Source organism: Crocuta crocuta, unplaced genomic scaffold (genome assembly GCF_008692635.1).
Source record: "Crocuta crocuta isolate KB4526 unplaced genomic scaffold, BGI_CrCroc_1.0 scaffold166, whole genome shotgun sequence".
Classification (NCBI taxonomy): domain Eukaryota; kingdom Metazoa; phylum Chordata; class Mammalia; order Carnivora; family Hyaenidae; genus Crocuta; species Crocuta crocuta.
The window spans coordinates 1548345-1575138 of NW_027531018.1; the positions used below are offsets into that span (position 1 = coordinate 1548345).

At 34.8% G+C, this 26794-nt stretch overlaps 1 protein-coding gene across 6 annotated transcripts in view; it reads left to right on the forward strand.

The window, feature by feature from the left end:
* ARFIP1 (ARF interacting protein 1) overlaps positions 1-26794 on the forward strand; it is a 133359-nt gene that overhangs the window by 57085 nt on the left and 49480 nt on the right. For 5 of the 6 annotated variants that reach the window (XM_077770915.1, XM_077770917.1, XM_077770916.1 and 2 more), the window contains 3 exons: positions 16506-16614; positions 22405-22500; positions 24049-24161. In XM_077770915.1, coding sequence (XP_077627041.1) covers positions 16506-16614; positions 22405-22500; positions 24049-24161 — 318 coding nt within the window. The remainder of the gene's footprint in view (positions 1-16505; positions 16615-22404; positions 22501-24048; positions 24162-26794) is intronic. The other variant, XM_077770920.1, reaches the window with a different exon arrangement.

Genomic DNA, 26794 nt, shown 5'->3' on the forward strand with positions numbered 1-26794 from the left:
CTTTTTTTTTGTGAAATGTATTAAAAAAAAAAAAAAAAAAAAAAAAAAAATTCATTCAGTATTGTTGCTTGTGGCAGTATTTCATTCTTTTTCACTGTAATGTGGTTTTTCATTCTATTAATATGTCACAATTTATATATCCATTCTTCAGTTGATGGATACCTAGGTTTCCATTCTGTGGCCATTGTGAATAAAGCTGTCATGACCATTCTGGTACAGGTCTTTTGGCATACGTAATCACCTATTTCTATTGGATATATACCCTTGTGTGGAATTGCCAGATACGTGATGTTTGGCTTTGGTAGATATTGTCAACTAATTTTCCAAAGTGGTTGGACAAATCTTCCAGCAGTGGATAAGAATTCTGATTGTTACACAGCCTTACCAATTCTTAGTATTGTCATGCCTTTTAATTTTAGCAGTTCTGATGGAAGCATAATATTCATCCTATGACTAATGATATTAAGCATATTTTCGTATTCTTATTGACCACTTGGATATTATCATTTATGAAGTCCTTTTTCAAGTCTTTTGCCCATTTTTCTATTGGGTAGGTGCCTTTTTCTAAATTTTTATGGGAGTTCTTTATATATTCTGAATATAAGTCATTTGTTTGGATATGTATATTTCACATACTTCTACTCAGTAACTTGCTTTTGTACTCTATCAATGGTATCTTTTGATGAACAAAAGTTGTTAATTTTAATGAAGTCCAATATCAGTGTTTTATTTTAGTGATTTTTATGACCCTTTTGAGAAATCTTTGCCTATTCCAGTATCATGAAGATACTGTTTTTTCTAAAAGTTTTTTTAAGTTTATTTATTTTGAGAGAGAGGATGTGAGTGGGGGAGGGGCAAAGAGAGAAGGAGAGAGAGAAACCCAAGCAGGCTCTGAGCTGTCAGCATAGAGCCCAAAGCAGGGCTCAAACTCCCGAACCGTGAGATCATGACCTGAGCTGAGATCAAGAGTCGGATGCCTAACAGACTGAGCCACCCAGGCAATCCTGAAAGTTTTTTGTTTTGCTTCTCACCCTTAGCTCTGTGATTCATCTTGAATTAATTTTTGTGTGTGGTGTGATATAGGGGTCAAGGTTCTTTTTTTTTTCCCCCCCTCATATGAATATCTTATTGCTATTCACTGTTTATTGAAAAGACTATCCTTTCTCAACTGGGAGCTTTTACTGTTAATCAGGTGGTCATATATGGTGTGGGCCTGTTTCTGGACTCTGTTTTATTTCTTGGTCTTTTTGTCTACCCTTATAATACCACACTATGTTACTTAATTACTATGGTAGTTACTACAGTAGATAAGTCTGGAACAAATATTATCTTTAACCTTAATACCTAGTGGTTAATTCCTCTAGCTCTGTTCTTTTTCTGGGTTGCCTTATAATTAAACTTATTCATGACTCTTCACTTAACCTTTATTTGCCTTTGAATAGCACTGAAGAAAAGTTCTTACCTTTCAAATTTTAACTTTTAGAATAGAGTCTTACTAGAGTGATGTGATTTAAACTTTAAAATATCTCTATAAACTCTTTGCTTATGCAATCAAAACCAGTTAACTTGCTGCTTTGTAAGTTTATTCATTGGTTAATGTCAGATTCTTTTTGGACATTTTCCTGCCGGTGTTATTTCACTTCTTTTGGGTGGTAAGAGAAAAGATGTTCTCCTGGAGGTCTCCTTTTATTGGATGTGAACTTTACCGATGGAAAAGGCTCCTTAAGAAGCAGTAACCTGGGGTGCCTGGGTGGCTCAGTCAGATGAGTGTCCAGCTCTTGATTTCAGCTCAGGTCATGAATCCCAGTGTGGGAGATCAAGCTCTGCTTTGGCATCAACAGTGAGTGTGGAGCTTGCTTGAGATTCTCTCTCTGTCTCTCTCTCTCCCCCCGCTCACATGTAGTCTTTCTCTCTGTAAAAATAAAAAAATAAAGATAGGGGCGTCTGAATGGCTCAGTTGGTTACTCATCTGACTTCAGCTCAGGTCATGATCTGAACCCCACATCGGGCTCTCTGCTGTCAACACAGAGCCTGCTTCAGATCCTCTGCCTCTCTCTGCCTCCCCTGATCTATCTTTTCCTCTCTCAAAAATAAATAAATATTTTAAAAATAAATATATAATTTAAAAAGAACAATAATCTACTTCAAGTAGTATACCCTACTTCACGTCCCTAAAGAAATTCAATATTATAAAATTTGTTTGTACCTGCTCTTATTAAAAATATTTGCATCACAAGAGTCTCTTATTTAATAACCTTGAATTAAAATAAAATTGGCTGTGTGATCCCTTTCACTATGAGTAAAAATAATATTTCAAAATCATCTTTTGACCATTTTTAATAAATTATACTCAGAATCTTTTAGGCATATATTTACTTCCGTTTTGGCATATTCCTTTATTTTCCTGAGCAATAAAAGGAAAATTGCATTTAGCCTGAAATTCATGTTTATATTTTAATATTGATAAAAATTCATATGGAAAATAAGTGTCCAAATGTTTAGCATTAGGCTGAATTTTATAGACTAGTAAAGAGGTCTCATGTTAAACTGGATCATAACCAGAGTTTCTTAAAGTATTTTATTTATATACATCTTCTTTTATACCTGTTTGTTGTTTAAAATCATACAATGGTTTTTATTTAAAACTTGCTGCATAATCCACTCTAAAAAATACAGTCTTGTATAAAATTAAGACAGGAGTTTAAAGTTGTTGTATCCTGGCTAACCAGTTGGTGTCACTGTAGCACCGGCAGTGAAATCGTAAATGTTTGTCCTGGTTTCGGTATCTCATTGCAGAGGTTTCATTTTTCATTTGGTTTCCCCTGTTAGTCTGTTGTACAAGAGCCCTTGGTTAGACTCTTAACATTCACATTTTAATAGAGATTGTAATGAAAGAACTGGTCCTAGAAATCCCCTGGTAGCAACTTGACATATGTTAAGATTTTGAGGTTTATTACTCTTTTTCTTAAGATGAGGAGCAACAGTGATTTAGAGAGGATAGAAGAATAATCTTAGTATAATCACAGTATTTACAGCAAAAATACTTTTTTCTAAATAAAAAGTTGTTTTTTAAAGATTAGTAAAATTTAATCTCTGAAGAATACAAATTATTCTTTGACTTGTAAACTGCATGTTATTTATAATTCTGTTAAAGTGCTGGTCAAAATATTAAATTCATGCAATTCATGCCAGGAATTAAAGAGAAGCAGCAAATATCGGTTCCATGTAGTTGAAACTTCCTGTTAATTAAGTTACACTTGGCAGATTTAGGGAAATTAACTTACTAGATATGTCTAAAACAAATTTTTTCTGTGGTAGGCCCCAGACTAAAATCCGTAATTTTGGTTTTTCTACCTATGGACCTTTTCCTCTAGAAAAAATGTACATATATACAAAACTACCAAATTTTGCATTCGGTTTTGGGGAGTTTAGGACTCCCTGAAGCCTGCCTATGGATCCTTGGTTTCCTGGTTCTTAAAAACCCCTGGTCTATAAGCTTTCAGTAAAATCATAGGATTTCAGTTTAGTAGGAGTACTTTAGAGATCCCCGAGTTCCACTACTTTATTTTACAGTTGAGGAAAAGGGCCCTTGAGGTTGTGATGGAATTACCCATATTAACAGGCTGTACCAAAGGCTTATGTGACTGTAAGTAAAGTGAGGGCAAAAATGTTCCCATTCATTACCTCATCTACAGTGCTGCCACATAATAGATAATCAAGGCTTTCATTTAAATGTTTGGTGAATGAGTAAATGAATAAACACATGTTAAAGCCAGAACTAGAAACGTGTTTCTAGACTTCTGTGGAACAACAGGAAGATGTACTGCTTTTGGACTTGATATATCCATCTTGTGTCCTTAATTTCCCAGCATGCGCCATCATGGTTGTCGTCGTTGTTGTTGAAATTTTGTGTATGTGGTCTTTATTATTGTTGTTTTGGTCTTTAATGCATTTATTGAACTAAGTAGTTTCTCCATTCCCCTGTACATACAGGTCTGGATAATAAACTCTAGCAGTCTGGAAATTTGAAAAGGAATATAAGAATAGGAATTGTCAGAACACTTGTTTTGGACAGATTTCCTCCCCTCCCTTCAATGTTGTAACTGTCCATTTACTTATCTGCGTTTCCTAAGAGATTGAAATCACCTTTAGGGCAGAAACCTGTGTGTACACAGCACAGTTTATGATTCACAATAGTTGCTCAATAAAGGAAGTAATTCCAGTATAAAGACTTAAAATTTAACATGTTTTTACTTCATCCTACACTAGAATTTGAGTAGCATGTGATGACCATTTGTCTCCATACTGTATACTATTCAGTATAACATTTCTGCATTACTCACATCTGAAAAATTCAGGAGCTCTGTCAGTGGCAACATTGATTAGATGGAGACATTCTCAAAAAGCCAGCTTTTACCAAATGTATATCTTGGACCCTTTTAGAAGTGTGGCAAATATTTTTCAAGGGTTGTTTAACCCATGCAAATCTAGATTCATTATTAAAAAAATTTTTAATGTTTTTTATTATTTATTTTTTGAGAGAGAGACAGAGCATGAGCAGAGGAGAGGCAGAGAGAGAGGGAGATACAGAATCTGAAGCAGGCTCCAGACTCTGAGCTGTCAGCACAGAGCCCGATGTGGGGCTCAAACCCACAAACTGCAAGATCATGACCTAAACCGAAATTGGATACTTAACCAACTGAGCCACCAGGAGCGCCTAGATTCATTTTAATATTTATTTCAAAATATTAAAGTAACGAATATAATTCTTAGTACTGTTGCCACAAATTAAGTTTTAAAATATGTGTGTTTATTATAAAGAAATCTATTAAATTAACTCTGGATTGGGATTTCTATTGAAAGATATGAATAAATATAATTTTTAATGAGAGACTGAAGCCTTATCTATCTTAATTATAACACATTATGCCTATAAGATAGATTCTGCCTCTATTTATAAGCAAATGCTATCATAAGTTTTTTTTAATATAGTAGGAATTGTTCTGATTGTAGATATGTACACACATTTCCACAGTGATAAGTCTTTGAATGAATTCAACATTCCCTTGATACAAATTGGTATGTGATTTCATTCTTATCAAACTTCAGTACTACTTAAAATCTAGACTAAGGGGAGTTGGGGATGGGGTGAGGCCAAGAGGGTAGGCAGTAAACCATCAAAAGATAGCGATTCTGTAAGTTCTTGTTAAATGTTTGTGGAATGAATGAGAGAGGATGAGGGAGAGAGAGGAGACTGCGATCGTGTGTGTGTGTGTGTGTGTGTGTGTGTGTGTGTGTGTGTGTGTATAAAATGGAGAAAATAGATGAGTCAGATTTGCTAACTTGATCAAGTGGAATAACCAATACAGGAGGTTATGACCACAAAGTGAGTTATTAGACTTAAAATTCTAGAAGTCTTGCTTCCTGAGTGATGGCAAGTTCCCAAAAGTGGCCATGGGAGTTCTGGTGGCTTAAGTAGAATGGGTTATGAAGGATGAAAGTCCTTAGAAATATAGAGGTTACTAAAATCTGAGATAGAAGTGTAGGTTGGATTGTACTATGTTAGTCTAGTATATCTTTTATTTGCCCTCACACTTTTTTTGGCCCTTTGTCCAGCTACAAAGGACCAAACTTATATCAAACTACCAACTTTAGGCTTCCTACAAGTATACTAAAAGAAAAAATCATACACCTTGACACATTATTAATACTACAACCAGCCCATCATTCTGTATCAACATAGGTAGGCAAGCTCATATAATGGATTTTATTTCATTTTAAGTATTAGATACTTTGTATTAAAAAAATAAGCAACAGACTACATACCATGACATTATACATAGTTTGTTTTTTTGTTTGTTTGTTTTTGATGAGCTATGAAAACTCAGCTTGGACCCTATATTTCAGTTTGGAAAGAATTGAAGACTGAACACAGAATCATTTCATTTTCTCAAAGTGTGCCCAGTGGCATGCAAAAGGTTGACAACACTGAGAATAATAGTAAGAATTAGGGATAGAGCAGAAAGCCCTCAATGAATATTTGGGATTAACTAGAAAGAAGACAGATGACAATGTTAAGGTAGAGAAGAGGGCAGTGAAGTAGTGTGGCCCACAGGGAAATGCTGATGGGAGTCCGTATATTGCACAAGTATGGAAAAACTGTTCTCTGTAACAGAGTTCCTCAAAATGTAGACAAAGGATTACCTGCATCAGAATCATGAGGCTTATTTGTTTGAAATTCTGGTGCCTAGGCCTCACACTCCAACTTAATGAGATCATAATGGACAGCTGAGAAGAACCTAAATTTTAATATGTTCTCACATGGTTCTTACCCAGACTAAAGTTTGAGAACTGGTAGTTTAGAAGTACCAGCAGAAGGCTGAGAAAATGCTGGCCCTACCTTTTACTCACTTGATAAGTAGAATGTTGGAAAATAATCAGCTTTGACTTGAAGTAATTGTGGATAGGCAGAGAGGCCACTATGAGGATGTTAAGGATGTTGCAATAGGTTTATAGTAGTATTGGGGATGTGGAGATCTGTTTGAATAATAGCTTTGCTTCTGCAGATACTCTGTAGGCAGCTGTTAAAACAACAAAGGGGATTTTAAATTACCAAAATTCATAGAACATTTAACAGAAACTTTTCAATTTGTTTCCTTAAAAATTAGGTAAATGTTTTGGAAGGTTTTATACATTTTGAGGGATGAGATAAGATGCATAAATTGAGAAAATTGCTAGTAAGTGAATATATTAGTATTATATTTACTAGGTGCTAGGAATAATACTAAAGTGGGACTAGATAGAGAAGCATCCTAGTCTTAGAGAGCTTTTACAGTCTGCAGGAAGAGAGAGAATATAAAAATTAATTAGTTTACAAGTTAATTTTATTTTTTTTTATATTTATTTTGAGAAAGAGAGCATGTGCACATGTGTGGTCATGCGAGATGGGGAGGGCAGAGAGAGGGAGAGAGAATCCCAAGCAGGCTCCACACTCCCAGGGCAGAGCCTGACATGGGCTTTATCCCACAGACCATGAGATCATGACCTGAGCCGAAATCAAGACTCAGATGTTCAACCAGTTGAGCCACCCTGGCACCCCTACAAATTAATTTTTTTAAATGTTTTTTAAAATTTATTTCTTAGAGAGAAAGAGACGCAGTGTGACCAGGGGAGGGTCAGAGAGAGAGGGAGATAAAGAATCTGAAACAGGCCCCAGGCTCTGAGCTAGCTGTCAGCACAGAGCCCAATGCAGGGCTCAAACCCAAGAACCATGAGATCATGACCTGAGCCGAAGTCAGACACTTAACCAACTGAGCCACCCAGGCGCTCCTACAAATTAATTTTAATATTATGTGAAAAGTAATATACGAGGCCAAGTGTAGCATGGTCTAAGAACTGGTAGGAGGAGTATGGAAAGATGACCTGAGGAATTGGTAAGCAAGCTGAATCTGAAGGATGAGCTGTTCAAATGAAAGGTGAAGGATGTTCCCATCAGAGGCAACTTTATTGAGCTGAAAAGGGTGTGAAACTACAGAATTAAAAATTCACTGTTGTTGCAGTGGAGAATATGGGGCCAGATGTGTGAGAAATGAGGCTAGAGAGGTAAGTAGGGACCAGATCCTGCAACACTTTAAAATCATGTTGAGGAGTTTGGGATTTTACCTAAAAGGCACATTTTTAAAATTTGTGTTTAATGTTTATTTTTATTTTTGAGAGAGAGACAGAATGTGAGCGGGGGAGGGGCAGAGAGGGAGACAATCTGATGCAGGCTCCTGGCGCTGACCTGTAATCACAGAACCCGACTCAGGGCTCAAACTCACCATGAGATCATGACCTGAGCCAAAGTTGGACACTTAACTGACTGAGCCACCCAGGTGCCCACAGATTCACATTTTAGACAACTGTCTCTGTCTGCAGTTTGAAGACTGAATTTCAGGGGTGCCTAGACTAGAGACACAGGAGATGGATCGGTTTGGTCGCCGAGGGAAGTAGAGAAGTTAGACGTAAGACTTTCTCTTGTGGAGAACCTAGAACCAGTAAGGAAGACCAAACCATTTTTAAAGAAGTAGATGGGAGGAAAATTGGGAGACTGTAGTGTAAGAAAACTAAGGGAGAAGAGAGTTAATATAGTTTATAGACTACTTGGAGAATCCTTACAGATTGTTGGCTGTTAGAGTACACACTTTGAGAATCACTCCTTTACTCAAGATTTCTCCTTGCCATAAGCAAAAGAGGAAGATTAATTAGTAAATCTCTAGTTCTGCTTATCTGTTGTAGTGTTGTACATCTTATTAAAGATGTGTGTTTTAAAGCAAATTTGCTAAACATTATGTGTTCTTTATATATTGGTTTTGCACTAGTTCAAAAGTAGATCTCATCATACTAAATTATAGAGTTAAGTTTTTAACCTCATTCCTGTTCTTATCTCTGTGAAAATATGCAAAATAAAGGCAAGTTAGTTTGATTGAAAATTAGCATCCCTTAACAGCTTTATAGAAGCTGTTACTACAGATACTGTTTTGTATCCTCTCAGAAGGACTTAAAATGTACATGAAACTTTTTTTGCCAAAAGCATTATATTTTGTTTTAGCTTAATTGTTTGGAAATTTATTTTTAAGAAGTATTAAATGCTGAGTATTATCCTAGTGAAAGTTAGGTTAATTCCATTTTATTGTGTAATTGTTAAGCATGGCTTTGCTAAGTCCTAAACTTTGAATTGAATGTCAGTGACATAAAAATGCAAATTAGGGATTTTATGTTGTTGGTTATAGTGGGCTCATTGTCTCTGAAATACTTTCTGGAAACCATAGGGGTAAATGCAGAAGCAGACATTTGAATAGTTACTAAGCTATGTAAGACACGTTAAAAAAGAATTAAAGATCATGTAAAGGCACATTTTAAGTTTTTGTGAATTATGAGGCTAAATTATATTACCTAGAGAATGTGTATTTTACAAAAAATAAAAACAAGTCAAAAGCATAAAATACTGAGTGTTATCTTACAAGTCATACATTCTTCTCACATAATTATTTTGTGTTGCATTCAGCTGCTAGACAACTATCAAAATGATAATTCTGTTTAGAATCTGAATGGAGCCATTTGTACCACTTTTGATTAGGCTTCTTTTTGTTAGTGACAGTTTTGGCATAGGAAGACCTTAGTGCTTTTCAGATTTTACAGCTGTTTTACATAAAGGTTGTTTTTCTGGAAGAATTTTTGTTTGTTGAGTAAAGGACCCCTGGGAGACCTTTGGGAGGGGTCTGAGTGAGATGTAAAAGCATCAGGAGACTAGTTGTTGTTTCTTCTAGAGGCCATGCATGACAAGATGGAAGACATCCCTGTACCTTCTTGAAGATTTAGGTAATCTGAGATATCCATCATGTTTACTGTTTAACCTCTTACCAACTACTAGTACTGCTGCATCTCTCTACTGGGAATTTACACAATACTTTGGGACAGGACATATGATTAAAATGAGTAATGTTCTTTCAGATAAGTTCCAAGAATATAGCAAAAATTGTCCTGTACCTACTGTATGCCATTTTTATTTTGTTTGCATCATTTTTTTATTCCTCATATTTTGAGTGATGTTTTTGATACTTACTTTTTTAGGGAGAGCTAAAAGCTGTCAAGACTTCAAGCAAGGCAACATTCAAGGAAACCATTCCAAAAATAGTTGAGCTTAATGACCAGACTTGCATAGTTTAAAAAATGTCTTGGTAGTTTGGCAGTATTTATTTTGTAAGTGATAGATTTGTCTTTCAAAGAGAAAAGATAGTCTGGTTTTAATGTAAATATTAATAAAAGGATCATTAATATTTAAGAATATTAGAAACCACTTGGGGGCACCTGGGTGGTTCACTCGGTTAAGTGTCCAACTTCAGCGTCAGGTCATGATCTTGTGGTTTGTGACTTCAAGCCTGCATTGGCTTGTGCTGACAGTGCAGAGCCTACCAGGGGTTCTCTCTCTCTCTGCCTCCCCCTCCCCCCACACACACATGCATGCTTTCTCTCAAAAATAAATAAATAAACTTAAAAAAAAAAACTAGAAACTACTGATATAGTATATTAAAAAATAAACTGGAAAGAAAAATATTATTTATTCCATGACATGAACAGACTCACATTTGGTTTAAAAATAGGAAGTAAATAAAACTGAATGTAATTATTTTTCTTTTTAATTCAAAGTGCTCTTCAAAACAGTATCCAGATGAAAAGAATGTTGTCCTGTGACAAGGTTTTAAGTGCAGTAGAAAAAAAGGGAAAAGGAATAAAAGAGCTCATTTCTTTCATGCTATTAGGAAATTACAAGTCAAGAATGTATTTGCATTAGTGTTTAAACTTCAGCATATTCTGAAATTGTGATTTTTTAAAGGTATTTCTTTAAATCTTTTTGAAAACATAGGAGCTAAATGAACTCTAAGTTTCTAATAAATTGCTTGTAGCTATTTACATTTCTGTACGTTATAATTAATATTGTTTCTTGAAGCCTAGGCCTAACTATATTGCTAGTTAGTAACTAATTGAAACCTTTTTGTGCCCAATTTTTTTCATCCAAAAAATAATAGTAATAGTACCACTTAGGATTGTCAAGATTAAATGAGAGATGATACAGACAGTTCTTAGTTTCTGTAGTTTAACATACATTAATTTCAGTTACCACAAGTTTTTTTCCCAAGTTTGTTTTTTATTTTCAGAGAAAGGGAGGAGAAGAGAGAGAGAGAGGGAGAAAGAGAATCCCAAGCAGGCTCCACGCTGTCAGCACAGAGCCCAGTACGGGTCTCGAACCATGAACCATGAGATCATAACCTGAGCCGAAATCAAGAATTGGCTGCTTCACCTGAGCCACCAAGGCGCCCCTCAGTTATCACAGTTTAATTAAATGGTGCCAGTCTCCCAACAGCACATCTCAAATTTAAGTCACCATAGTATATTAATTGTAATTGTATAAAAGACAAACTTCACTTCTAGTACTGAAGTCCATAAATCACTGTGTGAATCACAGAAGTGAATCATGATTATTGACTAGTCATGTCACTTCTTTCAAAGTCTCCTGGTGATTGTGATCACTGCATATCTGTTATTCAGTTCATACAGACAACAAACCATGTGGTAGTATTACCATCTTGTCTCTGGGTCATATACTATGTGACATTTTCCACAAGTGGATAATCCAGTGGGAATGGGTGAATAAAGATGGAAGTATAGCAAAGAAATGAAAAATGCTAACACTTGAAGAAGTGAAATTCAAATCAAGCCAAAATGGAGTTATGGAAGAAATAGCAGACCAGAGGGATGTTGACACTGCCACTGTTGGAGACTCTAGTTTTGATCCAGAAAAACTTAGTGAAGACTCACTGCACAATATAAGCAAGGAAAGAGCTTTAACATCGTGACAATATTTAAAGGCCATGGAATAGTCAGCGTTTTCCTTTAATCACTTTGCACAGTTTCAGCATGCTTGATCATTTTTATAGTCCTGCACTGCCATGGGAAGAGAGGACTGCCTATACGTTGAAGTGCTTAGAGCAATTCCTAGCACATAGGAAGTGTTCAAGAAATGTTTTTCACTGTAGTTATTAGCAATAGCATTAATTAGTTATAAAGATGATTGTAGTAAGGGAGAGGGATGGCTAACATTAACTGAGTGCCTAAAAATATGTATTGGGTGCTTTGTTTATATTAATTACCTCACCTGATTTTCATAGAACTCTGAGATAATTTTTAGCTTCTTTTTACAGCTGAGCAAACAGGGACTAACAAAGTTTTTAAGCACTTGCCCAGGATCATATAGCCACCAAATAGGAAAGCTGGTATTCAGATGAAGTCTGCCTGAATTATCTTTCCAGGTCTTTCATGTTTCTGGTAATAGTTGGTTCTTGATGAGACTATGACAATCTTTAAAAAGTAATTTAAGAGTCTTTGCTCTTGATAAACATCTTTAAAATGTGCTATACAAAATTCAAAAGATGATTCCATGAGGAATTCTAATTAGGGCGGAGAAAGCAAGGTTAAATCTTTGTGGCTTACTTGTATTTATTATTGTGTTGTTGTGCTTTTTTTTTTTTTTTATTTTCATTATTTTTTGTTTGCCCCCATAATGGTTAGAAATAAGATTTTTAAAATTAAAAAAATTGTTCTAGCTTTGCTTGGATGACAAATTATTGCAGTAGGTACCTTTTTAAATTTTTATTTATTTTTTAATTTACATCCAAGTTAGTTAGGAGTAGGTACCTTTTTTAAGGCCAATTCAAAGAGATGTTCCTGGTAAAACTGATGTTAATTAGTTTTCTATTTTGGGGTAAACCTGTCACCTTCATTGGATTATCTAACAATTTCTTTTGGTCTTGCTAATGAATCTGGATGTTGAGCATGCATTGGTTTTACCACAATTTTTAAAATTTTTTATTAAATATTCGATATAAAAGAATGTTGACACAAAAGTATAAGGTACAAGAATAACAACACAAGTGAAGGGCATCAAGATTAGAAAGGAAGAGATAAAACTATTTCTATTTGCAGACATCGTGGTCTTGTGTATAGAAAATCCTAAGGAATACACATAGACACACAAAAACCATTAAAACTAATAAGTTCAGCAAAGTTGTCAGATATAAGAGCATTATGCAAAAACTAATTTATTTTTAAGGAATGAATAAGAATAAATAATCCAAAAACAAAATTAAGAAAACGATTCTAATACTCAGGAATATATGCAAGACTTAATACACTGAAAGCTATAGAACATTGTTTAAAAAAGAAAAAAAGGTAAATATCTAAGTAAGTGGAAGGACATCTCATGTCCTTTATGGATCAGAAGACTTAACTTGTGAAAGTGGCAGTGATCCCCAAATTGATCATATTCAGCATAATCTCTATCAAATCCTGGTTTATTTTTTTTGTTTTTTGTTTTTTGGATTTTTTTTGTAGAAATTGGCAAACTGATCAAATGTAAATGCAAGAATAGCCAAAAGAGTCTTGAAAAGATGGACAGAGTTTTAAGACTCACTGATTTTAAAACTTACTACAAAGCTACAATAATGAAAACAGGATGGGACTGGCATAAGGAGACATAGGTCAGTGGAGCAGAACTGAGAGTACAGAAATGGACCCTTACATTCGTAGTCAGTTAAGTTTCAGCAAGGGTGCCAGGAGTTTCCAATGAGGAGAGGACAGTCTTCAACAAACAGTGCTGGGACAGCTGGATCTCCATATGCAGAGAATGAAGCTGGATGCAGACCTTACGCAATGCTCAAGAATTAACTCAAGGGGCGCCTGCCTGGCTCAGTCAGTGGGGCATGCTACTCGTGATCTTGGGGTTGTGCATTTGGGCCCCATGTTGGGTGTCGAGATTGCTTAAACATAAAATCTTTAAAAAAAAAAAAAAAAAAAAACTTCAAAGTTGATCAAAGATTTAAATATAAGAGCTGAAATTATAAAAGCACAAGCAACAAAAGAAAAAGTAGATAAACTGGACTTAATAAAAATGTAAAACTTTTATGCGTCAAAGAACACCATGAAGAAAGTAAAAAGGCAGCCCACAGAATGGGAGAAAATATTTATAAATCATATATCTGATGAGGGAATTGTGTCTTAAAATTCACATGGCTCACTCCTTCACACTTTTTTCAGGAATCTGCCCACATTTTCCTACCTCAGAGAGACCTTCCCTCAATCCAAAGTAGCACCCTTCCCCAGTCACTCTGAATTCGTCTCAGCCTCCCTTTAAAAGAAACATACTGATTTACTTCTTGTTACTTACAGCACTTTTTACCTGGCACGCATTTGTTTACTGTCAGGCTCCTCCTCCTTCCTCCCCCCATATAAGTCAGATTTGGTCAGAGACTGAAAGTTTCCTACACGACTCCATCTGTAGTGTCTAGAGCACCAGCTGTCATGTTATTCAGTAAATGTTGGGACAATGGATAAATAAATCCTTTATGTTCAGAGCTTATGCAGAACTGTCTCTTTTCCTATCTGATTTTCATGGACTTAGTCCCTCTTCTGAATTCCTATGATACCGGTTGTCTTTATTTTGGCAACAAGTTAAACTTTTACATTAACATTTGTATATCTTGTCTCTCCAATGAGGCAAAGCTGTACCTTACCTTTTTCTTTGTCCAGAAAGTCTAACATATAGCAAGAGGAAGCAAATACTCATTAAATTGAATTTTAAAATAAACCTATTGCTGTAGCAGCTTCTTAATCAATATGGTGTTGAGTCACAAGTCTTTTAGTTCATTCAACAAATTCATTTATTCATTTGACAAATATTTATTAAACATCTCCTACATCTCAGGCGCTATTTCAGGTGCTAAATATATAGCAATAAACAAACTAGGCAACATTCCTGCTCTCGTGAAACTTACAGTGTGTAGAAAGAGGAGGTAAAAAACACAAATGCACATGATGTTACTGAGTGATAACTGCTATGAGGAAGATAAAATAGAGGAAGCAGAATAGGGAGTTCCAGCGTGAGGTTGTGAGAGTTGCTAAAGGGGGAAAACCTCTCTGGCTAAAGGAGCAAGCCCTGTGGATGTCAGGTAGAAAAAGCATTCAGGAAGAAAAAAATGGAAGTACAAGGCCTTGAAACAAAGATAGGTTATTGTTTTTGAAGGAACTGTGTGGCTGTAAGGCTGAGGCTGGTAGGAGATGAAGTCAAATTGTGTAATCCCTTGAGAACATTTAACAGTTTGGGTTTTACTTTAGGTGAGATGGGAGGCTATTGGGAGAGTTTTTGTATAGGGGCTAATTTTGATTGGTATGTACACTTAGAGGCATGTGTCTTGGATAGAAGCAGGGAGACCAGTTGAAGGCTCTTGGAATAATCCAGGTGAAATATGATTCTAGCTTAGACCAGAATGGTAGCAGTGGAGGTAGTGAGAATTGCTTTCATCCTGAATGTATTTTGAGAGTAGATCTCATAGAATCTGCTTAATGGTTTGGATATGGACTTGAAAGGGTCAAAGATAACTCCTAAGATTTTGGTAGTAGAGATGCTGTTAACTGAAAGAGAAAATATAGATGGTGTTATTTTGTTATGTCTGTTGGGTGTTGGGGATATATTGTGGAATCAGTCAGTTTGAGACACATCAAGTTTGAAATGCTATTTAATATCCAAGTTGAAATAACAAGTATGTGATCAGATATATTGGAGTTAAAGAGGGAGGCCCAGGTAAGACACCTAAATTTGGGAGTTGCCAACGTATAGATGGTTTTTAAAACCAGAAGAATCAATACAGTCACCCAAAAAGTGATTATTGGAGAAAAAGTCCTCTGACTGAACCCTGGGGCACTCCAGAATTTGGGAGTTGAGGAGATGAGGAGGAATCCACAAAGGAGACAGTAGAACATAACAGATTCTGTAAGAGGAAAATCAGGAGTATCGGAAGCCAGCTGTGGTGTTGAACGTACAACAGGAGAGAACAGTTACCTATGTCAAATTACCTGTTTGATAAATGGTAAATGATAAATTTGATCAATCAAATGCTCTTTGATAAGATGGGAATTGACTTCATTAGTTATAAATGCAGGGTCCATCACAACAGTCAAATAATTGCCTAGCCAAAATTAATGAGCTTCTCAATTGAAACCCTCTCAACACTTGCCAGTTATGAGAGATTGTATCTGTTAAATTTGACTTTGCCAATTAGAAAATTCAAAATGTTAGTTCTGAGTTTTCAAATTATAACTGTACATTATATGTGATATGGTACTGTAGTAAAGGATTCAAAGACATATTTATGTTTTAGTACATCATTTGTCATTATTATGGGAAACAAGTGGAATCCATTCTTAGACTGATTATGCAAATTGGGTAATTCCTCATATTTAAGCCAGAGGAAAGAAAGAAATTTTGGAAATCTTTGTTTCTTGGCTTTCTCTCTCTCTTTTTAAACTGTAAGACTGAATGTAGAGTATTATATTTGTTACAGCTAAGTTCCAATTATAAGCTGACTCGCAGTTGGATTGACTAATATCAGTATTTAACATAAATCCAAATAGAAGATTTCTTTTACCCCACCCTGATTGAAATCCAAGAAGCCTTGCTTACCTAGCTAACCTTGAAATCGAAGAAAAATTAATATTGCAGGTGAATGATTTGTTTATATTCAACAGGCTCATGATTATGTATTAGACATCAGTCAGTTTTTACATAATAATCATGACTTTTTAGTCATCTTAATTCTGTCCTTTAAAATGATTTTTCTAATGTATCAGTAGCTTAGAAATTTGAAAATTGAATTTTAATAAATGCCTATTGCTTAATTCTAGAATAACAAATATTTTGTATTTGACATTCACTATAGCTCTTAATAGCCAAATCTTACTGAGTTTGCTGCTGGTTATGCATCATTTTAGAATGCCACAACAGCACAAGAGAATACTACATAGTAGAGAAAAAGATAACTTAAGATGCGATTAAAAGGGCACCATTATGCTGAACTGCTACATGGTGTGAGATTTTTTATGAAGATTTTCTCTTTTATTCAAATGTTGCCAAGGATTTGAAGCGTTCATTACCAGCTGGACTTGGTCTCTCAGAAACCCAAATTACATCTCATGGCTTTGACAGTACCAAAGAGGGGGTTATTGAAGCAGGAGCATTTCAAGGTAAGAGCCCACATATTTTTAAAGATGGCTGGGGTGGAGGATGGGAGAAGTGCATCAAAAGCTACCTTCATTAATAAAGCATAATAAAGTCCTTGAATTCTGTGATAAAACACTGATTTTATAAGCGTAATCTTTTTTCTCTTCAATTTAAACAATTTAGGAATTGTTTTAGTATTCTTTATATAAATAAACCAATACGCATAATTTCACTGATTATTAAAGAATTGGTTTTAAAATACTAAAACACTCAAAAATTATATCAAAAATGCAAATTTAAATTATCTTAGCTTTTAACTACAAAATTTATAGCAATAAGTCAATGTTTTATATAAATACATATTTTCTATTTCAAAGCAATTCGAAAAACAACTTTATTTTTCCTAGTATACATTCCATATAAGAGGTCTCCAAGACCACCCTCAGATTCAGTAATTTGCTGAGAGTACTCACAGGACTCTGTATAGTCATGGCTATGATTATTACAGGGAAAATATACCAAGCAAAATTAACAAAGGCAGAGGATGCCTGAGATAGAGTCTGGCAAAACCAGACATAATCTTGCAAGGGTCTTCTCTCACTGCAGTCACACAGGACATTAGTCAGCAGTCATTAATTATGCTCAATTCCCCTAGCAGATTGTGACAACATGTACAAAATGTTGCCGACCAGGGAAGCTCTCTTAGTGAGACTGAGTGCCCAGGCTTTTATTGGAGATTGCTTGCGTAGGCCCCCTCTGCCTAGCATGTACCAAGATTCCAGACTCCTAGAAGGAAAACAGGTGTTTAGCATAAACTACATTATTTGTATAAATGGTTTAGACATAGTGAGCCAGTCTTAACCATTCTACTAGTGGAGGGAATCTTCCCACATTTTAAGTTTCCAGATGCCAACCAAGGGCCAGTCTTTTTTTTTTTTTTTTTTTTTTTTAAATTTCTGAGAGAGAGACAGCATGAGCAGGGGAGGGTCAGAGAGAGAGAGGGAGTTACAGAATCTGAAGCAGGCTCCAGGATCTGAGCTAGCTGTCAACACAGAGTCCGACGCAGGGCTCGAACCCATGAACAGTGAGATAATGATGCTTAACCGACTGAGCCACCCAGGTGCCCCGGGGCCAGTCTTATAAGCTTTTTAAGAATAAACAGACCTGCCATGTTAACTCTTTTCTGAACACATTTCATGTATATAAAGGAAAAAATTGTGTCCTTTCAATACCCTCCTCTATGATACCCTTTATTTCAAGTGTTTTTTCATTTTGATATGAGTGAAAGTAAAACCATGTAAACATTTGGATGTAAAAAATGGAATGTTTTCTTGACAGAGCTGTAGTTAAAGTAGTAACTATATTTCATGTCCAGTGAAGTATATTAATTTTAATACTTCATTATAATTTCATAAAATGAAAAACATTATCTGTGCCTTTGTAATCCTTAGCCCTCTTGTAGATAATAGTATTCTATATCTTTATTATACCAATAGCCAAAACTTTATTCAAAAACAACTTCTGTTTTGAAATATATTCTTTCCTAAATGGGTCCTGAAAGTAGGCATTTAGAATAATCCAGAATAACAACCTCTAGTCTGCAAAGTAAATGGACTATCTAGTGATATTTTTTTTCCCTTTTCATTCTTATGTTCAGAAAAATAAAACCATAAAAGGCGAGCATATGTGTCAATATCTCAGTAGTCATATAGCATTCTGGCATTCCCATCTAGGGGATAACTTTGATTTTGAAAGGGTTGACTGAGTGCTAAAATTATTCGTGCTTAAAGATAAGAGGCTTATTTTATGTAATATTACCAGTTTTGGACCAGTCACCAATTTTCAAATTTAAACGTCAATAGAGAATTAAAAATTACTTTAAAATTTTTTCCTTTTTTTTTTTAATATTCATTTATTTATTTTGAGAGAGAGAGCAGGGGGAGGGCTAAAGAGAGAAGAGAGAATCTCAGGCAGGCTCCACACTGTCAGCATAAAGCCCACTGTGGGCTCAAACTCATGAACTGTGAGATCATGACCTGAGCCACTCAGGCACCCCCAAAAATACTTTTACTATTAAGGTGTTTTAAGTATTCGCACTTAAATTATTTAACTGATATTTGGTTTAATCTTTTTTCCCTTAAGTAGAAAAGTAGTATACAATGATTGAAATCAATTGACTATTATACACTGTTGTGTGTAAGCATGGAAATGCTGATCAGTTTCACTTTCTTATTGATACATACTAGTCCTTCAGATTGGGATAAAAAATATGTTTCATGATAATGGCAATAATTTATGTCTCTTTGAATTGACTTTATTAAAACATTTTTTAAAATAAACTACATTGTTATGTATGTTAAAAAGATAATCAGTCTACCGTATGCAGATTAGTTAAGCATTTATGAGAAAGTTGTTTTTGTTTTTTGAGGTTTTTTAAAATTTTTTAACTTAAAAAAATTTTTTTTAATGTTTTTATTTATTATTGAGAGACAGAGAGAGACAGAGCATGAGCATGGGAAGGGCAGAGAGGGGAGAGACACAGAATCTGAAGGAGGCTTCAGGCTCTGAGCTGTCAGCATAGAGCCCAACGCAGGGCTCAAACCTATGAACTGTGCAGTCATTGAGCTGAGCTGAAGTCAAGACACTTAACTGACTGAACCACCCAGGAGCCTCAAGTTGTAGTTGTTCTCAAAGTCCCTTGTTTGTTTGTTTTTGTTTTTTGTTTTGTTTTTTTAATGTTTATTTTTGAGAGAGAGAGAGACAGCACAAGGGAGGGATAGAGAGATGAGGGGACACAGAATCCGAAACAAGCCCCAGGCTCTGAGCTGTCAGAACAGAACACGACATGGGACTCGAACCCACGAACCCATGAGATGACCTGAGCCAAAGTCAGGCGCTTAATTGACCAAGGCACCCAGGTGCCCCTAAATGTCCTTGTTTTAAGATATTTACAGATAAATTAGAATGAACATGAGAAAAAGCAACATGATTAAAATTTATGAAATAGGTCTTACGAGAAAAATGTTAAAGGAATTAGGGTTGTTTTTTAGCCGTCTGGAAAAATGACTGAATGATAACAATGACTTCATTACTTGAGTAGTTGCTTCAAGAAAAGTATTAACTATTTACTTTGATATCTCTAGAGCAAATTTAGGAGAAATGATACTTAAGTTTTAGCCTAACAACAATTATTGAAATCTACCTAACAAATACATTGCAAAATTAATAACAATGCAAAAATACATTGCATAAATAAATCAAAGCTTCTAAGAATGAAGTATACTTAGTACCTGAGTTTTGTTTTAATGGGGTATTGTTACATACATATATTCATATTCCTACAATTCTGTTGTTGAAGCAAAATGGAGCTAATTCCCCAAATTTAGTCAATTAGCAAGATTTGAGATTTTTAAATGATTATTTTTTATTGGATATTAGTGAATGATTTTAGTACCTAATTTAATCTGAATTAGTGGTTTAAAGGGTTGAAGGTAAATAGAAGTGATAATTTGAAGATAGAGAATATTAAAGATACAGAGAAGTGATAATTACCCTTGAAAGTAAAATGAGAAGACTGAGGTACCCAGTTACCAGGACACCATAGCTTTTGCTATTTTAGTTTGCAAAGTTCTGTATCATTTGTTACATATATTATACACATCTCCTTTTGTGTCATGGGTTATTTCTTATGCAAGATTAATAAACAGTAATAACCAGAACAACAGAGTTCTGTTTGGGGATCATCAAGAAATGGAACTACAATAGTTGTCTTTTATTTAACACTTGCTTGTATAATAGAAACCTTGGTGCCTTGGATGGTAGAGATAGTCTTTGTTTAAAATGGTGATTGGATTGGATAACCTATTTAAATGCCTTCTAACTCAACAAGTAACTTATGGATTAGTGTTTTCTGTATTTAATTTACTAATGGAGATTTTATGGTGTGAATTGAGAACATCTGAGTCTCTGATAAGCTGTTTTAACTCCTCTGTGTTTTCTTCTGTGGTTTAATGTCAGACTTAGTTGATTTCTTTATTCCTTCTGGTTTTAAATTTTATGGTTCAGCAGATTTAAAGAGATAAATGTCTCTCACTTTGAAGGTAGTGCCAGTCTGTTTCGGTCTATTGTATGTTTGGATTTTAATGTTAGATCTAGTTCATTTTAAGGTGTTCATATTATTAAAAGTGGTGACTATTTCTCCATCAGATCTTAGCATATCTGGAATATAACCAGTTATTACTGAATCTAAGTAAAGAAATTTGATCTTGATTTTTGTCCTATTAGAAAATTTTAATTATAAATTTGATTCATTTCTAGAAAATTTTAATTATAAATCTTATTCAAACTGTGAGAGAGTGTAGTTGAAATAAAAAGAACCTAACAGACGTCTCAACTGAATGTGGAAGGAAATTAATAATTTTTTCAGGTTTTAATTATTATTCCTTTAAAGATGTACAGTCTTCAGACTTTAAAATAAAGAAGCAGTTGAAATTATACAGTTTTCTTTGGTTTAATACTGGACTTTAGCAACAATGTTGGATAGTCAGTTTTCTCACTTTGTAGATAACTAAGGCTCAGAGTTATTAACTAATTTGCTAGGATATTCCTGAGACTATGTGGTAAATAGAGCCAGAACTTCAAATGCAGAGTTAAGAATTTAAAATTCAGTTGTGTTTGATTAAAATACTTTTTTTTTTTTCCTTCGGTTCTCAAACTTGGTTGAGTTTGAGAATAATCTGAGTGGCTTTTAAAAAATTACAGATGCCTAATGTACAACATGGTGACTATAGTTAATAATACTGTACTATGTACTTGAAATTTGCTAATAGATCTCAAGTGTTCTCACCACAGAAGAGTAACCAAAAGAAGTGATCGGTGTATTGGTTTATGATAATCATTTCACAGTGTATACGTATATCAAAACATCACATTGTATACCTTAAATATATATAACTTTTATTTGTTTAATAAATAAAAACAATTGAATAAAAAGTTAAAACTGTCAAAAAAAAAAAAAGACCTTACATATACACACTGATGATCAGTAAAGCTCGTGGAGTGTTGGAGGTATGTTTTAAAAGTTCCACTCTTATGGTTAATTAGAATAACAGCCTATATCAGCACTTCTCAAACTTCAGAATGCGTACAGAACACCTAAGATTCTTATGAAAAGGCAGATTCTAGTTCAGTAGGTCTAGGGCAGGACCTAAGTTTTTGCATCTTCAGTGATCTTCAGGTGAAATAATTGATATAGGTCCCTTGCATCCATAGTATGAATAAAAGTGATCTACATGAGGTGCTGTTGCATTTATGATGTGAAATTTTAGGCTACAGTTCCTGTGAAGACTGTGATTCACATTTTTGTGAATTTTAGTTATAATTTTGATACATATTTACATACTTTAGATTTCTAAGTAAAGAGCTTTCCCTCGAATGTAGAAGTAACAAGGTATAAAATATTTACTTAAGCTTTAAATCGTTCAGCTGTGGAACTTTAACCACATTCTGTTAAGTGATTTGAAAATAGCAGAGCCCAGGTAAAGTGTTGATTAGACGTGGTCTTGCCAAGTTTCTTCTCATAGCTCTGTGTGTTGTTTGGTTTCAACATTTCCGTGAAAAGTTTCTACAAGAACTCAGCCTGGTAGCATCCATTTATTTTTAGTCCGTTCTTGCAATAAGCAAACTCTGTTGATTCTAAGTTTTAATCCTAGTTTTTGAGTATTTTAAGAGAAATGTCATTAAACCTATATTCAAAGTGTACAGCATGTGGAGGAGGAAAAGAATTTTCACAGTTAAATGTCTACCCTTTCCAGGTTCCTCGGCATCACCGTTGCCATCTGTTATGTCTCCTAGCAGGGTGGCAGCTAGTCGCCTGCCTCAACAAGGAAGTGATTTAATTGTTCCTGCAGGTACTCTCTGCACTCACTGATTGGATAAAGCCCTTCTTGCTACTTCTGAAACTAAACTAATTCACTCAATTTCATAACCCCTTGCTTTATATTCTTAGGTGTGTGTAACTCTGGCTTTTTTGTTGCTGCCGCTTTTTTTTTTTTTTTTTTTTAACAATAATGTAAATAATCTTTCTAGCTCTACCTATCTTTCTGGCTTTTCAAAGTAATTATTAACTATCTTAAACCTGAAATTCAATTCACTTTGATTTTAAAACATTGTAAAATTTGATTCATGTTAAATCATGTTTTCTTTGCTCTGTAAAATGTAGATTCACTGATTTGATCCTCTCCGCTTTGCAGCTCTACTCTGTTTTCAGTTCAACAAAACAGGAGCCTTCGACAATTGGGTTGGTCTTTATTTGGAATGGGTCAAGTGGAAAATGTTGTGTCTTCCTATTTTCAACCACACTTTACAAATAGCTTGGAGATTGCAACAAAATAAGCTGTAATTTAGCAGTTATGCCCAATGAAAAATGCATTTCTTTGCATTGAATTTGCTCTATAATATTGCTCAACTGTAAAAACAGAAAAAAGTCCAACTGCATATTTCTTTTAACATGAAATTTTAACATTCTGTATTTTGTTTCTGTGAGAATTTTGTACTAAAATCTTAAATGTATTTGGTTTTATGTACTGTTCTCAATATGAGGTTGTAAAGTTGTGGCAGAAGCTGGTCGGACTAGAAGAGTGAGTCAGAAAAGAAATTTTTGCCGACTCTAACTTTAAAACCGTTTTTAAGAACTTTTTTCTTTTCCTTATTTCATTGTTCTTTTTAAATTGTGAAAATTTTTATTCTAAGTTATTAGTGTCTTAAGCATTTAACTATTTTTCTTCAATGAAAAATATTTTATTATAGGAGCTATTTAAGTGCAGAGTTGCTTTTATGTCATAATTTCTTAGCTCTTGTAGCAGTACATTGTCAGGGCTTTATACTGTCTTTATTAATTATGGCTTTTTGCAGGAGGGTGGGTGGTCTCTTGAGAAAAAAAGGAGGTACAATGTAGACCTTGTTTTAGCCTAGCCTTTCAAGATATTTTTAATGACTATTTGAAATTTGAATTATATTTTTAAATCCTCCAAAATTATGGTAACATTCCGTTGTTGCTCTGTTCTACATAATATGATGAAAGGAGATCACTGTGAAGAGTATATAACCTTCCAGATTTTTACTGACACAGTATTTTTAGGGTCATGAGGCTATAAGAGTAATCATGGAAATTTGTTTTCTAGAAGTAAAGAGCTTACTGAGAAAATAAGTTTGGTTGCAGCATTTTTTTTTTTTTTAAGACAAACCATGTAACATTTGTGTTTAATGGACAGAAATGTTTTTTAAGTGTTTGGAAAGTATCCTTAATTATTCCAGGAAATTCGAGTTCTTCAGTTTGTGGAAACCTTTTTATTTACAAATGAAAAAGTAGTTTAACTTGAATAAGCATCAGTGGTTTGCTTTTTTTCCCTACTTCCCTTTATCTGGTTTGTGTTTTGTCTTTTGTCGTGATCATGCAGGTGGCCAGAGAACACAGACCAAAAGTGGACCGGTTATTCTAGCAGATGAAATAAAAAATCCTGCGATGGAAAAGTTAGAGCTTGTTAGAAAATGGAGTCTGAACACCTACAAGGTTTGTTTGTTTGTTTGTTTGTTTGTTTGTTTTAATGTTTCCACCCTAACTGGCTCTAAAAATTTTCATTTGTATGTATTCAGATTACTATTTTGCAAATATATAAATATATAGGAGAGAATGATGCCATCTAAAAACATAAAAATACAGTTAGAAAATGAAGTTTTTTATTTTATTGATCTTTGTTTGCATAGTTTAAAAAGTCATTAACAAAAGAGTAAAAAAGCTACCAAAATGCTTATTAATTGATACATAATTGAAGAAGGAATATATTGCCTTGGAATACATATAGCTGTAGAACTGCTATAGAACTGTCTGTCCCTACCTCCTCTTTTTGATACTTTATGGCAACTGAATTGCAAAAGAGATCTATTCATTATTCAGAGTTGGAATTCACCAATCTAATGACTGAGCATTAACTGTACATATAGCACCAGCTTGCAAGTGAGTTAGACTTCAAAAATTTATTGATGTTAGTTGCATTGCTTGAGAGTAATTGGTGACTATTTTCTTATGACCTCTGTAAAACAAATAAGCAGATTATTTAATCTATAGTATTTTTGCTGTATTACAAATAGCTCAAACCCCAAATCCACTTTAGTACCTTTGAATCTTAACAGAGACAAGACAGTAGAATTTAAAGAACAGTTAAGTGAATGAAAGCCCTAGCTGTTCAAGTTAGAGCACTGGCCATAAAACTCTATATTTGTGAATTGTTTGTGGGTATAGTGGTTTGCACATCAAGAATTATTTATTATATTTTTATACAGAGCACATGTCTCTTAAGTGTCTTCTCAAGAGTAACACAGAAGTGAATTTATTCTTTCAGTTAATACCTTTTTTCTAAGTTTTTAAAAAATGCTTTATTTATTTTTGAGGAAGAGAGAGAGAGCATGCATGCAGGGGAGAGGGACAGAGAAAGAGTAAGACAGAGAATCCCAAGCAGGCTCCAGGCTCTGAACTATCAGCCTAGAGCCCAAAGCAGGGCTCAAACTCACGAACTGTGAGATCATGACCTGAGCCGACACCGGGCGCTTAACTGACCAAGCCACCTAGGCACCCAAGTGGTTTTTTTGTTTGTTTGTTTGTTTGTTTGTTTTTTTAAAGTAAGCTTTAGGCCCAACACGGGGCTTGAACTCAGGACCCCAAGATTGAGAGTTGCATGCTCTACTGACTAAGCCAGTCAGGTACCTCTCTCCTCTGATTTAGGCTGCAGTATCCAAATTAAGCTTTTTCTTTCTTTCTTTCTTTCTTTTTTTTAAATTTATTTTGAGAGAGAGAGCGTGCACATACTGGAGCAGGAGAGAGGCAGAAAGAGAGGGAAAGAGAATCCCAAGCAGACTGCACTGTCAGCACAGAGTCCGACCCAGGGCTCAAACATACAAACCATGAGATCATGACCTGAGCCAAAATCCAAAGTCAGACATTTAACTGACTGAGTCACCAGACACTCCTCCCAATTGAGCTTTGATGAAATAAAATTTTCAGTTAAAAATAATCACTATGAGGAGAATGTTAATTCCTTCAGTTGTCATGAGGGTATGTCAATATAAGAGGTATATATGGAATCTTAATAATGATTCAACTCGGATTAGTGTAGAAGTAAAAAACAAAACAAGGATGGGAAAGGAAAACAAGATAAAGAACAAGGGAAACAAACTAAAGGACATAAGAGAGAAAGGCTCAAATGAACAAAATCGTAACCTTGTAAGCTATAATTACTAGAACTTGGTTCAGAAATAAGACCTGTATTTTTTTTAAGCTTGTAGTTGTTTTTATTTACTTTAATTTTTTTAAGTAATCTCTACAGCCAGCATGGGGATTGAACTCATGACCCCAAGATGAAGAGTCGCATTCTGTACCAACAGAGCCAACCAGGTGCCACTAAGACCTGTATTCTTTAGCTTTCAAAATGTGTGGATATAGAATGTTACTAGTTAGAGGCAAATTTCATGAATAAATGAACAAAGGAAATGGCTGAATAAATAAATTAAATAAATAAATAAATGCAGCTCAGTTTGGTATGAAAGATAAATAAGTGAAATGAAAGGGAGCAAAAAGAGGAATTCCAGGCAGTAGGCAAATACAGCTTCATGAACAAAGTTGTAGATGTGTGAGAAAGCACCGTTTGGGAAATCCCTGGATAATTTGATATCACCGGGTGGTTGAGTGGAAGAGAAGAAGAGCAGTAGGAGATAAAGTTGGAAAGGCAGATGGATCAGATTCATGCCAGTCTAAAGACAGTGGGGGTCCACTGAGCAATTTTAAGCAAGAGTGAATGACATTACACATGAAGCAGAGTAGAATATGCAGTCTAAGAGATTTTGTCAAGAAGTTATTATAGTAGGGGCACCTGGGTGGCTCAGTCAGCTAAGCATCCACTCTTGGTTTCAGCTCTGGTCATGATCTCATATTTTGTGAGTTCAAGCACCATGTCTGGCTCTGCACTGACAGAGCAGAGCCTGCTTGGTATTCTTTCTCTCCCTTTCTCTCTATGCCCCTCCCCCCTCAAAATAAATAAACTTTAAGTTTTTAAAATGTTTGTTTATTTTTGATAGAGAATATGAATGAGAGAGGGGCAAAGAGAGAGGGAGACAGGATCCAGGGTGGGCCCAGCACTGACAGCAGATAGC